This window comes from Dromiciops gliroides, chromosome 3, assembly GCF_019393635.1.
Source record: "Dromiciops gliroides isolate mDroGli1 chromosome 3, mDroGli1.pri, whole genome shotgun sequence".
In the NCBI taxonomy this organism is placed as follows: Eukaryota; Metazoa; Chordata; class Mammalia; order Microbiotheria; family Microbiotheriidae; genus Dromiciops; species Dromiciops gliroides.
Window position 1 is genome coordinate 287,043,142 of NC_057863.1, and position 16,266 is coordinate 287,059,407.

Genomic DNA, 16,266 nt, shown 5'->3' on the forward strand with positions numbered 1-16,266 from the left:
AATTCATAGTTTCAATCAAAAGATAATGTGACAACCCCAGAAAGGAGGCAAAAAGAATTAGAATTCAAGAATCTTGAGACTTGTTTTAGAAACATAAGTGAAATAGCAAAAGAGTAGAATGGTATTTAGGATGAATCACATAAAGATCCTTTTATTAATTTATATATAATAAGTTGTTTATACGGTGGGGCAAAATGATTCCACTCTAAATTAATCACAGGGTCATTTATGACACTTGCTAGCTAATAATTAATTGCAATCATACTGAGGGCAACGATTTAGGATTATATTTCATATTCTCAGCGCTGTATGTATCTAATAGGCTTGCAATAAATATTTGTGACTGAATGTATGTGTAGTAGAATGCTTATGTCTCGTGTCTCCCTCCCCCCTTCCATTCCTTTCCCCCAATACTGGAGTATTATTATATGCTGCATCTACTTAAGAGACATTAGGTGATATCTTTCTCCAAAAGTTTTCTAAAACACTGTAGATGCTCATGAATAATGTATTGATTTTCTTACATGAAAGGAGATGACCGGTAGGCTTCCTTGTCTGCCCTTGAATCTGACATTTTATCCTTTCTTCTCTTGCCTGTGATGAGAATATCTGACTGGAAATCCATATTGAATTTTTAAAAATCTTAGATCTTAGCTAAGCCAAGATAGATTTATGACTGGAAATTCATTGCTACAGCTTGCCAGGGTTTTTTTTGGCCTGCTGCCTATGATTATGCTTTAACACTTCTGGGATTAATGATAAATTTCTCATACAAAGTTCTTTCTACATCCTGATTCACTGGAATGAGTGCAGTAGGTAAATTTTAATGCCAGATAACAAAAGAAGAACTTGAAAGAGCTTTTGTGTTACTTATGTCATTACAAATTGTTATTGACTTGGAATGTTGGGCTCTACTTTACTCCCTGAATATGTTACCACAAAGCATAGCACCAGATTAGCTTTATGTAAGGCATTTGAATGTGTCTCTAGTGTCTGAGTAGGAAAATGACATCTGACACCAACAGATGTGCTGTCATGTATCCTAATACCAATTTACTGTATTTTAATGTAGTTTGGGAATGCTATCAAGTATTAATTCAATAGAATCTAGTGGAATTTATTCTGCTTTTTTTTTCGTTTGAACGTAGCAAAAGATTTGCCTCTCTCAGTACAATTAGCCCTTCATGTTCTTCAAAGCACAACTCAGTTGACATCTTTTACACAGCTTTTCTATGCTTTTGTTAATGATTCTATCTCTTCAAATTGCTTTGTTTTCACTTGTAAATAATTTATATTTATGTATAGATATTCACATGTATCCCCCACAACACTCCATTTTGGTTTCCTCTGGTGCCTATCATGGTAACTTCATATGATTGATGCTTAATAAATATATGTTTAACTGAATTGGAATCCATTTGATTTCACATTTGTTTTTTCACAAGACACCTATAATACATGTAAGTATCTCTTCCTTCTTTTACTGAAATTCAAGACACTGAGTATCATGTTGTCGCTCTTTCATTACTATTGTGCTGTTTATCGGCTTGCTGATTTGTAACTTTACACAGAAAGAAAATCTATCTAGCACTCTATTTTTGTCTCTCACTTAATGAAATGTCATTCCCTTTGATAGCATAGTTTTGCCATTTGACTTTAAAAAATAGGATGGAATGAAGTTTACATGAATTAGGGGGGAAAATTAACAGATATTATCTCATTGGTATTCCAACTTTGTAGGAAATTTTAGAGCTCATTATAATTTTCTAATTAGTCTCTGAGGGCATTCATGGACAATGAGGGCTCATTAGTTTGTCGTCTTCTTGTAAACATTGATTTGTTCATTCCTTTGCATATTCCCATTATGGAGACCAAAAAGTGATGTATGTTAACATATTTTACAGATGTTGCAACAGCCTATCCAGATAAGAAGTCTGTCTTAATGTATGTCACAACACTCTTCCAAGTTCTGCCCCAACAAGTAAGCATGGAAGCTATTCAAGAAGTGGAAATGTTGCCGAGACCATCTAAAGGTCCTCAAGGAGAACATTTTCAAATGCATCATGAAATGCACTATTCTCAGCAGGTGAGTTCTGGGTGACCATTGCACTGGCATTTAAGTTGATTGCTATATGGCATCTGCAGGATGCATTTCAAATTAATACCAGCCATCTGTTTTATTTTGCCACATTAATATTCAATATCTACAAACAATTTAACTTATATTCCCATGGTTGCAGTATGTTTTCAAATCACACCATTAAAATATTTTTGTATGTATTTTATTGTAATAGCAAAAAGATGGAACAGAAAATATTCATTGTTTAGATACACACCAAGAAACAGGGCAGAATAATACCTATGGAGTCATTTATACATCAGCAGATCTCACATTCTTTCAAGAACACCAAGTCCAGTAAATATATTCCATTTACTAATATACTTATTTTCAATAATTTATTTGTTATACTAAAAAACCTTAATCTTAAAGGATGAGAGACATGAGAAAGTAGATTCAAGTGCCACCTCTGTCAATATTGTTGTAGGACCCTAGTCAAATCATCTATCCTCTTAGTGCCACTAAATTCTCTAAGAAAATAAAAATCCCAGAGTAGTTCCTGACTAATGTTTAGATGAAGACAATTTCCTTACTAAGACTTTCTCATGCTAATCAAATCATAGTTCGAAACAAAATAATACTATGTTTAAAGGATGCTTTCAAAGTTAAAGAGCATAGTTAAGATGATGTTTGGAAATAAACATTTGTCATGTTTTGAAAAATTATATATACTTCAGTATGTTATTTTTTGGGGCTAGGGGGTAAAGCAGATAAAGCACCAGATCTGTGTCAGGAAGACTCATCTTCTGAGTCTAATCTAGTCTCAGATACTTACTAGCTGTGTGACCCTCAGCAAGTCACTTAACCCTGTTTCCCCAGTTTCTTTATCTTAAATGAGCTTGATAAGGAAATGGCAATCCACTCTAGCATCTTTGCCAAGAAACCCCAAATGGGGTTACAAAAGATTTGGATACCACTAAAACTACAGAACAGCAATTATTTTTTCTTCTAAGTGTCTCATTGCATGCATATATCTATCTTATATGTATATCAGTTTATCTCCATTTAACATTTATATTTCAAAATCTTTAATGTTTTATCTTAGATTATCCATTAGCTTATATTGAAGCTCTCTAGAAGAAATGTTTCTTCTAGCTAAGGATATAAACAATAATATTTTTTAAAATATCCATGGGAAATTTTTTCTATAGGCATTTTGAAAAATCTTTGATTTAATTTTCTCACTCTACTGAATAATATTAGCTGAAATATAAATGTATGTGTGGATATAAACACACACAGGACAGAGAGACAGAGACAGAAATTACCTCACATACCTCATCATCATCATCATCTCATTTGATGATGTTAATATCTCAGAGAGGGATAAATGACTTGTCTTCATCATCACGTAGCTAGTAACTGTCATTGCATAATTCAAAACCCAAGTATTTCTAATGCCAAGTCCATTCTTTGTTTCATTGCACAATCCTGCATCTCTAGAAATACTGAAATATTCCTGTATTTTACTCATGGGAGTTTCAGGCCTTCCCCAAGTTATGATTTAATGAAGTCAAACTGTTTTTTTTTTTATTTAAGATACAGAGAAAATGACATATATGTATATGTACATGTATAACATGCATACACACATATACATATGCACATATGTTTTTACTACACTGCATAGTGTTTCAGGGTGGGGGGGACCCTGGTTCTAGAGTTAGAGCAGAAGAGAATGCTTCCAGTAAAATATACTTAGCCATTCACCCTCAGCAGTGTATCCTCTTAACATGGTAAAATGCCATCAAGACTTAATTTTAAGTTTTTCCTTTACAGCTTAATGGTTTCTAGCAATTTGATATTTACTTAACCCTGTTCATTTTCTCTTTGTCTTGGGTGGGGGAATAGCAGTCCTACTAATGCCATGTCTTCACAAATGTATATATGTATATTTCCTCCCCTTGCCCTCTCCCAAACCTCTTCTTAGATCACAGTCAGTTTAGCACAGGGCCACGTGCGAACCTCCTCATCTCTTCAGCCTCGATTCAAAAGCTATGCCTACACCCAAGCTGCTTATGTCTCATCCTCTGACCCAGAAAGAGGCCATTTTCTTCACAGGGTCTGTCAAGCTTTTCTTCTTTTTTTCTCTGAAAACAAAATAACCATTACCAATGGATCTAAAAAATCCTAACATCCTGTGTGCTTGTTGTGAAAATTTTTGCTATGACATTTTCCAATCTGAGATTTGTCTTTTATTTGCATGAGTTTTTCATACTTAATATCTTATAATCAGACTCCACTGAAAAAAATCATAACATGTTTTCTTTGGGGGGGTGTTGGGGTTAATGAAATTCTTATAAAATAAACTATTCCTGTAATGTAATTTTTCCTCATACCATGTTTTTTCAGAACTTATTAATGACATAAGGTATAGTATACAAATATTATGGTATGGTATGGTATGATATAGCATAGCATGGTATAGTATAGCATAGTATAGTATATATATGTATATGTTGTATGTACATATACATGTATATGTGTGTATGTATATACACACATAGATATACATAGATATAGATATATAGTTGGTAGAGAACCTAAGTTGATTCCTTAGGGTCAGAATGTATTTATTAACAGTGGGTATTGAATTCAGTATACATAGTGGATGAGACCCATTATTCTGTGGCAGCTGTGGTTAGTGAAATAATTGTAAGACTTTTAAAGGTTTATTAAACAGCTATCATGAGTAAAGTTTAGATAACCTTTAAAGGAATAGTATACCTGGTTAGGAGTAAAATAGGAAGATGTATACTGTACTTGCCAATGGAGATGCAGTATAGTCTCAGTACTGAAGGGACATTCCTATGAATGGTGAGATACTACACATAATCTTATTTGTGGGCAGCATTGTCCCTATTGCATCAGGCTCCTGAATATTGAAGAACATCCTGAAAGATATTTGTAACCAGTCAAAAAGTTTGACTTAACTATCTCAGGGGCAACGGTGAGATAAAGAGGGAAGACAGAAGGGAAGAGAATGGGGAAAGGAGCAGATAAAGATACTTCTTGATATTCAAGTTAAGTAGGAAATCTTTGGTGCTTGTCTATCTGTAGGTAGCATACATGTATGTATGTATGTGTCCTGTCTCTATATGTATGTATATATATGTACCTACAAATACAGACACATCCACATATATAGATACACATCTATAGTGTATATAGATATACATATTATATACATATGTGTTTTGTTTATATATACATGTTTTCAAAAAGCCTTATTGCTCTTTTAAAGCTTTACTAGTTAATAAGCTAGTTTAACCTTTAATAACACCCTGTATATAGGTAGGGTATTTTGTTTGGTGCACACATAGACATATGAACATTGAGTTGTGCCCAGATTAGAGGAAGAGAGTAGGCTGTATTACTTTTGGAAAATACAAAGCTTCAGGACAGCTAAATGGCAGTAGATAAAGAACCAGCCTTGGATTCAGGAGGACCTGAGTTCAAATCCGGCCTCAGACACTTGACACTTGCTAGCTGTGTGACCCTGGCAAGTCCTTAACCCCCATTGCCCCACAAAACCAAAACAAAGACCAAAACAAAGAAAATACAAAGCTTCTTTAATGACCCCAAATTTCTCCCAGAAACAAAGGGTCATGTTTTTAGTACCAATTTTTCTACCAGGGCTGTTGTATAGCTGTAAGTCTCTGAATACAGCAGTCTCAAAATAGTTAATAATGAGTATCACTCAAGGGCAATGGAGAGATACACAGTGGATGGAGCAAGATGTAACACATATCAAATTATAAAAAAGAACCTGAATAAAAGTTGTCATCAGAGAAATGCAAGGTTGAAAAGATCGGCCTGTGATATGATGAGAGCGGAAATAAGCAAGAGATACTCCAAAGGCTCCCATAGTATCTTCACAATATATAGGACCATGAGAAAGGCAGTAGCAATTTGGGTGGATCCTCTATTGAGAATTTATCAAGTAATATGGGCAAGGGTAACATAGACAGGCAGGCAAGGAATTGTGTGCTATCTGCATTACTGGAGGGATCACCCTCATCAAAGCAATCACACACCCCTTTCCATATGTGGTATTCTGCTTTCTATCCCTTGTGGTAGTTTAAATAAATAAACAAACAGACAGACAGATAGATAAATAAATAAATACATACATACATAAATATATACATACATACAAATCTCTACCACACTCCACTGGTTTGTTGATGACAACTGGAAATAAAATAGATAAAACAAGTCAATATGTTGCATACAGTCATCATGGCTGTGAACCAGAGGAGGTGACTTAGAGGAAAGTTTTTGTCACGCAGTGATTACAAAGTTGTGTTCGTTAGAGAGAATATTGCAAAAGTGTCTTGGAAAAAAAGGTCATAGAAATGCAAGATTCTTTATGTGACCACATTTAACTTTGTCAGTAAACTTGTCCCTTCAGTCCTCATAATCATCAGTAAGTTTTTCTGCAAGAGGTAGGTAGCTAGGTGGTGAAGTGACAGGGGTGCTAGACCTATAGTTAGACCTCAGTTCAAATCCAGGTCCAGATGGTTTCTTGCTTTTTGACCAGGCAAGTCACTCAATCTCTGCCTGCCTCACTTTTCCCATTTGTAAGATAGGAATAATAGTAGTACCTAACTCCCAGAGTTTTATTTGTAGTCATTTGTAAATTTAAAGGCTATATAATTTCTAACTATTTTACTATCATTATGATTATGATTATCATTCCAAAACCAGGTCAGAATTTTTATACCATTTAGTGTATTTTTTGAGAGATAAATCTGAATACTTTCAGGCAAGATGTCCTACAGAGCACTTGACAATGTGGGAGCACAACCCCGACAAAGATAAAAATTACAGTATTGTATAGTCTAGAATGTGGGTAATATAATGTGATATGATTTCCTAGAATGGCTTTTGTAAAAGAAGCTTTATTTATGTGGCTCAGTAGAGCATTTGAAATGTTCTCCTTGAGAAAAGTCATTTCTATCAAATCTATGCTGGAAATAGTGATTTGAAAAATAACCTTGCTGATACTACTGGTAAAAGGGGAATAAAGTTTTGGAGTTTCCTTCATTCATGCTTTCAAGCCACTGGGCATCTACTGAATTAAGTACATTTGGTTAATCTGCCAGGTAGACAATGGAACTAATGGGTTTGACCTAGTTAATGCCATCTGGTGGAGGATCAGTTTTATAGCCACAGATTATGTGCTACTCAAAAAAAAAAAATACCTTGTAATCTCTGCCAGTTTTCAGAAAACCAACATCTGAGTTTGAATGAGACAATGGTAGCATATTCATATATGGAAAGCAATACCTTATCATCTCCAATGTGAACAGAATTCTGTCACAATCCTGTTTCTGCTTACTGCTTGTGCTACCTGGGTCACCTTATTTAACCTAACAGATTCAAAGTTCCCTAATCTGTATAATGGTGATAATAACAATAATAACAAATTTCTTAGTATTATTCCCCAATGTTGTAAATCACAAAGGGAATAATGTATGTTGCATACATTTAAGTCACTGGTCCCCTTCAAAAGCAAAGGAAGAATAAGTGTTCTACAAATATTAGTTATTGGCATCATCTTCCTCATCTCCATAATATTCAAAATTTTCTCTTCCAGTTGACTCAGTAAAATGTTCATGAACCTAAACATCTTCCAATGAAGAAAGAAAAATGTTTTGAAATACTCTAGTATTAACCAGGCAAATATAGACATTTTGGCCTCATTTTCATTTCAAGTTACTTTTGCCAGAAGGCTTCATCCTATTTTTTTTTTTGAAGAAGAAAAACATTTTACCTCATTACAACCTCATTAAGGCAGTGTTCAGGTATGAATATTTTAATGAGAAAAATGAAAATTCCCCAGATGCCTCTAGTCCTTATCTTTATCATAATAAAAAATACATTAACAGGCAGCTTATCATGCACTTTATGAAACATGGAATATGGGAGGAGGAAAATCCTATTTTCTGTCCTTTATAAAAAGAAAGAATGATTATAAAGGGTAAATGTTCATAGATGAAATATTCCAGAAGCCCTTTATGAAATACTCACAAGCAGGAAATGTATTGGCAAATGTTTAACAACCTTCTCTCCAGGGGAAAAATGACATATTTTAGGTATAATTTGTGTTAACATTTTCTCCATCATTTTCTTATATCTATATAACTAATAAAGCAATAAATTAAGTCTTTGTTTATAGCATTTGCCAAATTTGTGGTGAAAATGCCCATAGTGAAACTATATTATGTGGCAGTGAGAGCTAGCTCCTGAACACCCCCCTAAAAAAATTACCACTTAATTTTTGTTTAGTAGTTTTACTTCATAATTATTAAATTAGAAAATTATTGAGGTCTAGTATCTCAAATGTGGGTAATTTTACAGACAAATTCTCAATGGTTAAAGAATTCCAGACAAAATATAGGTTATCTTAAATAGAATTGGTCTGGGGCGGGGCGGGGGGGGGGAAAGCTAGTGGCACAGTAGATGAAGCACTGGCTCTGGATTCAGGAGGACCTGAGTTCAAATCCGACCTCAGACTCAGACACTTAACACTTACTAGCTGTGTGATCCTGTGTAAGTCACTTAACCCCCATTTCTCTGCAAAAAGAAAAAGAAAAAGAAAAAAGAAAGAAATAAAAAGAAAAGAGAATTTGGTCTTTTTGTCTAGTGGTTTGCAGAAAGAAATTCACATTCCTAAAGAGGAAAAGACAACATAAGTCATACTGTTCACTAACCCTTTCCCCAAAGGATCAACACAAAAGGCACAAAAGACATTAACTATCTCAAGGATCCCTGTTCTATCCATAGATAAATGAAGTATGTGGGCAGGGTTAGTCTTAGCAAAGAAAATAATCTGAAAAAGTATTCCAACCTTTGGGAATTTTTTTATCCCAATGTCATGTTTTGGGGTTCTTATCTACTTAAATAGAAAACCATAACCAAAACACAGAAAAAGAAAACATTTCAGTAGTGATAGAAGTATGTTAAAAATATTTCCAGTAATACAATTAAAAATAAAGATATGGATTATGTGTAGCTATGTCCAATATACATATGTATACATATATAGATATGTATTTTACACCATACTTTTGGAGTCAATTGATTTCTCCAGGTAAGGAAACTGCCTTTACTGATGCATATGAGCAATTATTTCTCCAGATGTACCATCATCTTAAAACAGTTGTTTTTAGTACTGAGATGTTAAGGGATTTGCCAAAGATCACAAAGCCAGTTTGTGTCCGAGTTAGTAATTGAACCCAAGTGTTCCTGTCTTCAGGGCTGGCTTCTCTACAATCACAAATAACAAGCACTTTATTGAAATGGGAAGTAGAGGAGAACATAGACTCAGAGGGCAAAGAGGAGGAAAGATCTGTACTTCTGAACTGCTTGAAGCTTTCAGACAAAAGATAAGATTTTTCATTTGCCTTTACATATGTTAATTATGCCACTGGGAACATCAAGCATGTGTGAAAGTATGTTGTTAAGGGTTAGGCTAGGTTAATTTAGTTTTATATATAATTAATTTCCTAAGAACTATGGAAGCCACTGCTTTAATAATGCCATCTCACATTTACATAACTCATATCCCTCTCCCAGAACTATATTCATATCACCCCCATTTTACAGATAATAAAATTATGACTAATAGGCTTGAAGTGACTTCTTCAAACTAGAAATGATAGTGTTCTCAAAAAGAAACCTCCTGACTTACCATTACACCACAGATATATTCTAATACTGTTCTTATCATTTAAGGTTTGCCAAGAACTTGACATTTATTATCTCATTTGATCCTCACAATAGGAAGGTTCTTCTGTCAGAGAAGTGTTCTCCCTGTCAGCTAGATGTTATTATAGTCACCATTTTAGAGATGAGGAAACAGAGGCTGAGGTTAAGTGAATTATCCAGTTACACAATTAAGTGACTAAGAGAGGATTAGAACTCAAGTCATTGTGACTCAAAACCCTGAACTCTATTCATTATGCCACCTAATTGCCTGTAATATTATACTTTCTAGCTATAGATATAATTGTTTGTATGTCAGCCCGTGTATGTACAAGTGGGGCTCTTATTGTTTTCTAGGGGCCCATTTAGCTTCTTGTATGTTTGATGCAGTTCTTAACTATTGGCTTCTGAAAACTCAGACCTCTGGCAATGAAACATTTGACTACTCTCCCTAGATTCACTGTGGCTATTTGGTGGCATCATCATTTCAACAAATCAGAACCAGAGTCATCACCAATACAACACTCTATAAACAGAATATGTAAGAGTCAGTGAGTTACTAGCATGGGCTTTTAATTAGGTTATCAAGCCAATGTAAATAAAAAGAAAAAGTCAAGTGATCAAATCATTCTGTTCCACCATACCCTACTGGGCTCAACCCTCCCCTACTGACACTGACACCATATTATAACCAAATCCCTTCAACCCTCATATTCCTCCTGGAATATGGAAATAAGACATAATACCCAAAGGTATTGGCTAAAATCCAAAAAATCAATGACATCTGCCTTATGTAATTTTCTAAAATATCTCAGAAGAAGGTAAAGTAATTTTGCTAGTTTGTTGCAAGACCTGCCAGAGTCTTATTTCAGGCTAGAGACTTATAAAGCCTCTTATCACTTCTTTCAGATAATCAGGACTCTTGAAGGTCTAAGGATGCTACTATGGTTCTTCTGTATTTCCCACTTTGTCACTTGTAACTTGGCTCCTATTACTATAACATTTGTGACAGTTCCAAGTTTAAAAGTTGGGACTTTGAAAAGCTGGCAGCACTTTTTTGTAGCTTAATATATAGCCTTCAGGGTATTATAGTCCACGGCATTTTTCCCAATGATTGATGGTGTTTGGATCCCAAGTATTGTGGGAGATGAAATCAGAAGGACATTTTTCTTTGGTCTTAGCCATCACACAATTTGAACTTTCACTTCTCTGGACTCTTCAAACTTTCTGTTTCCTACCTGAGTAAAATTTAGGGGAAAGATGATGGTTTGCTCTAGGCTTATTCTACTTAACTAATACCATCAACCTTAAAAATGGGCAGGTTATCCTAAAAGCCTTAGTTTAGTTTTTTAGCTTTAAATGGTGGCTACTTTTGAAATTTCCCGCATGTAACTTTTGATGTGACTGTGTGTCTGGCAAAATGCTGCTTTCTTTTTTTTTCTTTTTTTTTGGTGAGGCAATTGGGGTTAAGTGACTTGCCCAGGGTCACACAGCTAGTGAGTGTCAAGTGTCTGAGGCCAGATTTGAACTCAGGTACTCCTGACTCCAGGGCCCGTGCTCTATCCACTGCGCCACCTAGCTGCCCCAGAATGCTGCTTTCTAAAAGTGGATCATCATCATTATAGGCACCTAAAAGTTTGTATGGACCACTTTAGGATTGTGTTTATAAATACATAAAATAAAATATATATGATTGCAAAGAAAGCCAACTATGCTGAAATAATTATCAAAATATTTGGAAAACATAGTTTTTTGTTTTGTTTTGTTTTTGTTTCTTTGTTTGTTTTTTGTTTTTTTTTGTGGATCATTGGGGGTTAAGTGACTTGCCCAGGGTCAAACAGCTAGTAAGTGTCAAGTGTCTGAAGCCGGATTTGAACTCAGGTACTCCTTAATTCAGGGCTGGTGCTTTATCCACTGTGCCACCCAACTGCCCCAAAACATAGTCTTTTATGTACCTCAGGTTAGGAACCCTTGCTCAAGAGAAAACAAATACCTAGTTTCTTATTTTCTTTATCCCAACCCTTTTGATTTAGCCAAAGGGCATATTGGACAATAGTTCCCATTTGTTTTGCTAGCTTTGGCCTTGTATTTTTGATCCTTGATTTTCCAAAGTTTCTGCTCATTCTCAAAATACCTTCTAAAGACTTCAGTTTCCACACATAATTTCTGTTTTGTTTAATATTGGAGTGCTTTTCCATACAAAAACTAAATACCATTAAAATTCCATAATGTCAGTCTGTAAGCTGTATGCCCAAGAAAATCATCTCACTAAAAAAGCATCTCCTTTCTCAGCCTTTAAGTCTGCTATGCACTGTCCTAATGGCTGTCCTTCCAATCAGTTGGAAAGCAAGCTGGCATCAGTTGTTCCCAATTGACCCACTTTATATCTGAGCAGACAGGTTTCTAGCAGTTATGGGAAAATTTGCAATAATCCAAACATGAAATGATGCTGTCCTGGATGAATGTATTGGCAGAGAGAATTGAAATAAAGAGATACATAGCTGGGGGGAAATCTTCAAGATTTGTATGCTGATGGTATGTTGGGGGTGAAAGAGGGAGGAATAATGGGTAACTCGATGATTTTTTTATTTATCTCAGTATTTCAGATGTAATAGGCCCTTAAACAGTGAAATGACTATGCCTGTGAGGAGATGGCAGGTATTCAGATGATAATGTCGAGCAGGTAGAAATGTAGATATGGAGCTTAGGAGAAAAACCAAAGCTGAATATGGAGATACTATCTTGATACACATGGTCAATGAGACTAGAGAAGACTATCAGAGAAATCAATCCCCAGGAACAAATAGAGAACAAAGGAAAATAATTACCGAGGAAATAATAGCTAACAATTTAGAATGTTTTCCTCACAACAACCTATAACATAGGTAGTATATATATATTTTAACAGACTTGTGAGTTCATTGGCAGAGAAAAACTTTGTGGTAAATTGACACCAATTACTACTATATATAGGTTGAGAGTTTCCTGGGTTACTGTTTTGACTTGCTATGGTCAGAATGACAGTATATATCAAATGTCGAATTTAAGTTAAACCCAGGTCTTTATTACTATGAGACTGGGTGTCTCTAATCACCCTGCCATAATGTATAATAATATTATACAGTGCAATAATAAGTATCATTTCCATTTTATAGATGAGAAAACCAAAGTTCAGAATGGTTGCATGACTTGCCCTTGGTTATCCACAAACGCTCTGTGAATATATTTATGTAGCCCATCATTTTTTTAAATGTTCTGGTAACATTATTTAATATAGTTGAATTCCTATAACTTTTACTTTTTGCATTTAGAAACTTTTGAGGAGAGATCCATAGACTTAATGAGATTGCCAAAGAGGTTCATGACACACAAAAAGGTTAAGATATGGTTTCAGAATTGCACAATAAGAACATCTGGATGAACAAAAGGTCAAGAATAGCAAGGGAATTAATGGGAAAAAAATGCAAAGAAAGGTTACCTAACCATACCAGATATAAAACTATATCATAAAGCGGCAACCATCAAAACTATTTGGTACTGGCTAGGAAGTAGAGTGGTGAATCTGTGGCATAGGTTAGGCACACAAAACACAGTATTAAATGAATATAGCAATATACTGTTTGATAAGCCCAAAGACTCCAGATTCTAGGATAAGAACTCACTATTTGACAAAAATTGCTGGGAAAACTAGAAAATAGTATGGCAGAAACTAGGCATAGGCCAATATCTTACACTATATAGCAAAGTAAATTCTATATGGGTAAAAGATCTAGACATAAAGGTGATGCTGTAGGTAGATTAGAAGAGGAAGGAATAGTTTACCTGTCAGCTCTTGGGAGAGGGGAAGAATTTATGACCAAAGATGAGATAGAGAACATTATGAAATTCAAAATGAATCATTTCAATTACATTAAATTGAAAAGCTTTTGAAGAAACTAAACCTATACAACCAGAATTAAAAGGAAAGGAGAAAGCTGGTTAACAATTTTTACAGCTGTGCTTCTGATAGAGGCCTCATCTCTCAAATATATACAGAACTACACCAAATTTATTAGAATACAAGTCATTCCCCAATTGAAAAATGGTCAAAGGATATGAATAGGCAGTTTTCAGATGATTAACGCTGTCTATAGCCATGTGAAAAAATGTTCTCAATCACTACTGATTAGAAAAATGCCTCATACCTATCAGATTGGCTAATGTGACCAAAAAGAAAATAATAAATGTCAAAGAAGATGTGGGAAAATTGGAACACCAATGCATTGTTTTTGGAGTTGTGAACTAATCTAACCATTCTGGAGAACAGTTTGTCCAAAGGCTATAAAACTGTGCATAACTTCTGATGCAGCAATACCACTACTTGGGTCTATATCCCAAAGAGATCATAAAAAGGGAAAAGGCCCCACATGTACAAAACTATTTATAGCTGCTCTTTTTGTTGTGGCAAAGAATTGGAAATTGAGGGGTTGCCATCAATCAGGGAATGGCTGAACAAGTTGTGGCATATGAATATAATGGAATCCTATTATTCTGTAAGAAATGATGAACAGGTGGATTTCAGAAAAACCTGGAAAGACTCATGTGAACTGGTGCTAAGTGAAGTGAGCAGAACCACCAGAAAATTATACACAGTAACAACTACATTGTGTGATGATCAACTGTGATAGACTTTGCTCTCAGTAGTATAATGATCTGAGGAAATTCCAAAAGACTCCATGATGGAATATGCTCTCCCCATCCAGAAAAAGAACTATAGAGTCTGAATGTAGATTGAAGTATACTATTTTCTCTTTTTCTGTTGTGTTTTTTGTCTGTTTCTCCTTTCTTGTGGTTTTCCCCCTTTTGTTGTTATTCTTCTCTCACAACATGACTAATGTGGAAATATGTTTAACATGACTGTAATGTATAACCTATATCAGATTGCTTGCTGACTCTCAGAGGGAGAGTAAAAGGAGGGAGAAAAAAATGGAACTCAAAATCTTACAAAAATTAATGTAGAAAACCTATCTTTACATGTAATTGGAAAAAAAACTAAAATACTATTAAAATGATAACAAAAAATGGAAAGAGTTTATATTTAGAAGGGATTGCTAATGATTATGTCAAATAACAGAAATGAGTTTAAGAATAAGAACTGAAAATAGACTAGAGGTGGATATAGGTTATTGAAAAGTTATTGAGGAGTTATTGAAAGCTACGTAAAGAATAGTCAGCCTCAAGAAAATAGAATAAATGAAATGTGAGGGAATACAATGGAGTGAAATACAACTATTATAAAAAACATTTTGAAGCAAGTTTCTCTGATAAAGGCTTCAGAGAACTGTGAGATTTATGAAAATTAGAGCCATTCCCCAATTGAGAAGCAATCAAAAGATATGAACCAATTTTCAGATGAAGTAATCAAAACTATCTATAGCCTTATGAAAAAATATTCTAACTCAAAACAATTCTGGGGTACTACTACATACCTATTAGATTGCCTAATATACCAGAAGAGAAAAATGACAAATATTGTAGGGATATGGGAAAAATGAGACATTAAATTAGTGGAGTTGTGAACTGATTCAACCATTCTGTAGAACAATTTGGAACTATGCTCAAAGGGCTATAAAACCATAAATAATCTTTGACCTAGCAATGCCACTGCTAGGTCTTTATCCAAAAAGAGATTTAAAAAATAAAAAACAGGAAAAGGACCTATAAGTAGAAAAATGTTTATAGCAGCTCTTTTCTGCTGGCAAAGACTTGGAAAGTTCAGGGCTCCCCATCAACTGGAGGATGACTGAACAAATTATGGTATGTGATTATGATGGAATACTATTTTGCTATAAGAAATGAGCAGGATGCACTAAAAAAAAAAACAACCCAGAAAGACTTACATTAGCTGATACAAAGTGAAATGCACTGTGTACAAAGTAACAGCAATATTGTGGGATTATTGGCTATGAATGACTTGCCTATTCTTAGCAATACAATGATCCAAGGCAACTCTGAATGACTTATGATGAAAAATGCTATCCTTCCCAGAGAAAGAACTAATAGCATTTGAATACAGATTGAAGCATACTTTTTTACTTTAATTTTTTTAAGTTTTTTTTGTCTATTTTCTTTCACAACATGACTAATATGGAAATGTTTTATGTGACTACAGAAGTATAACCTATATCGATTGGCTTACCTTCTCAAAGGGGAGTGGGAGGGAGGAAGAGAGAGAATTTATAACTCAAAGTTTTTAAAATGAATGTTAAAATTGTTTTATATGTAATTGGGGAAAAATAAAATACTAAATATTTTTAAAGTATATTCATCCTCATCCTTACAAATATGCCCACATTAACACTTTTATATGTAAAAGCTAAGCTGAAGCAAAGAAGTAATTGCTCTTCTCAGTTAATTAAAACATATGAATTATGTAGAGATTTTCTCACCTTTTT

At 34.5% G+C, this 16,266-nt stretch overlaps 1 protein-coding gene across 1 annotated transcript in view; it reads left to right on the plus strand.

The window, feature by feature from the left end:
- The window catches only part of DMD (dystrophin), a 2,325,391-nt gene that overhangs the window by 543,614 nt on the left and 1,765,511 nt on the right, over window positions 1-16,266 (plus strand). Inside the window, 2 exon segments of the mRNA XM_043994767.1 lie at window positions 1,905-2,086; window positions 4,050-4,181. Coding sequence (XP_043850702.1) covers window positions 1,905-2,086; window positions 4,050-4,181 — 314 coding nt within the window.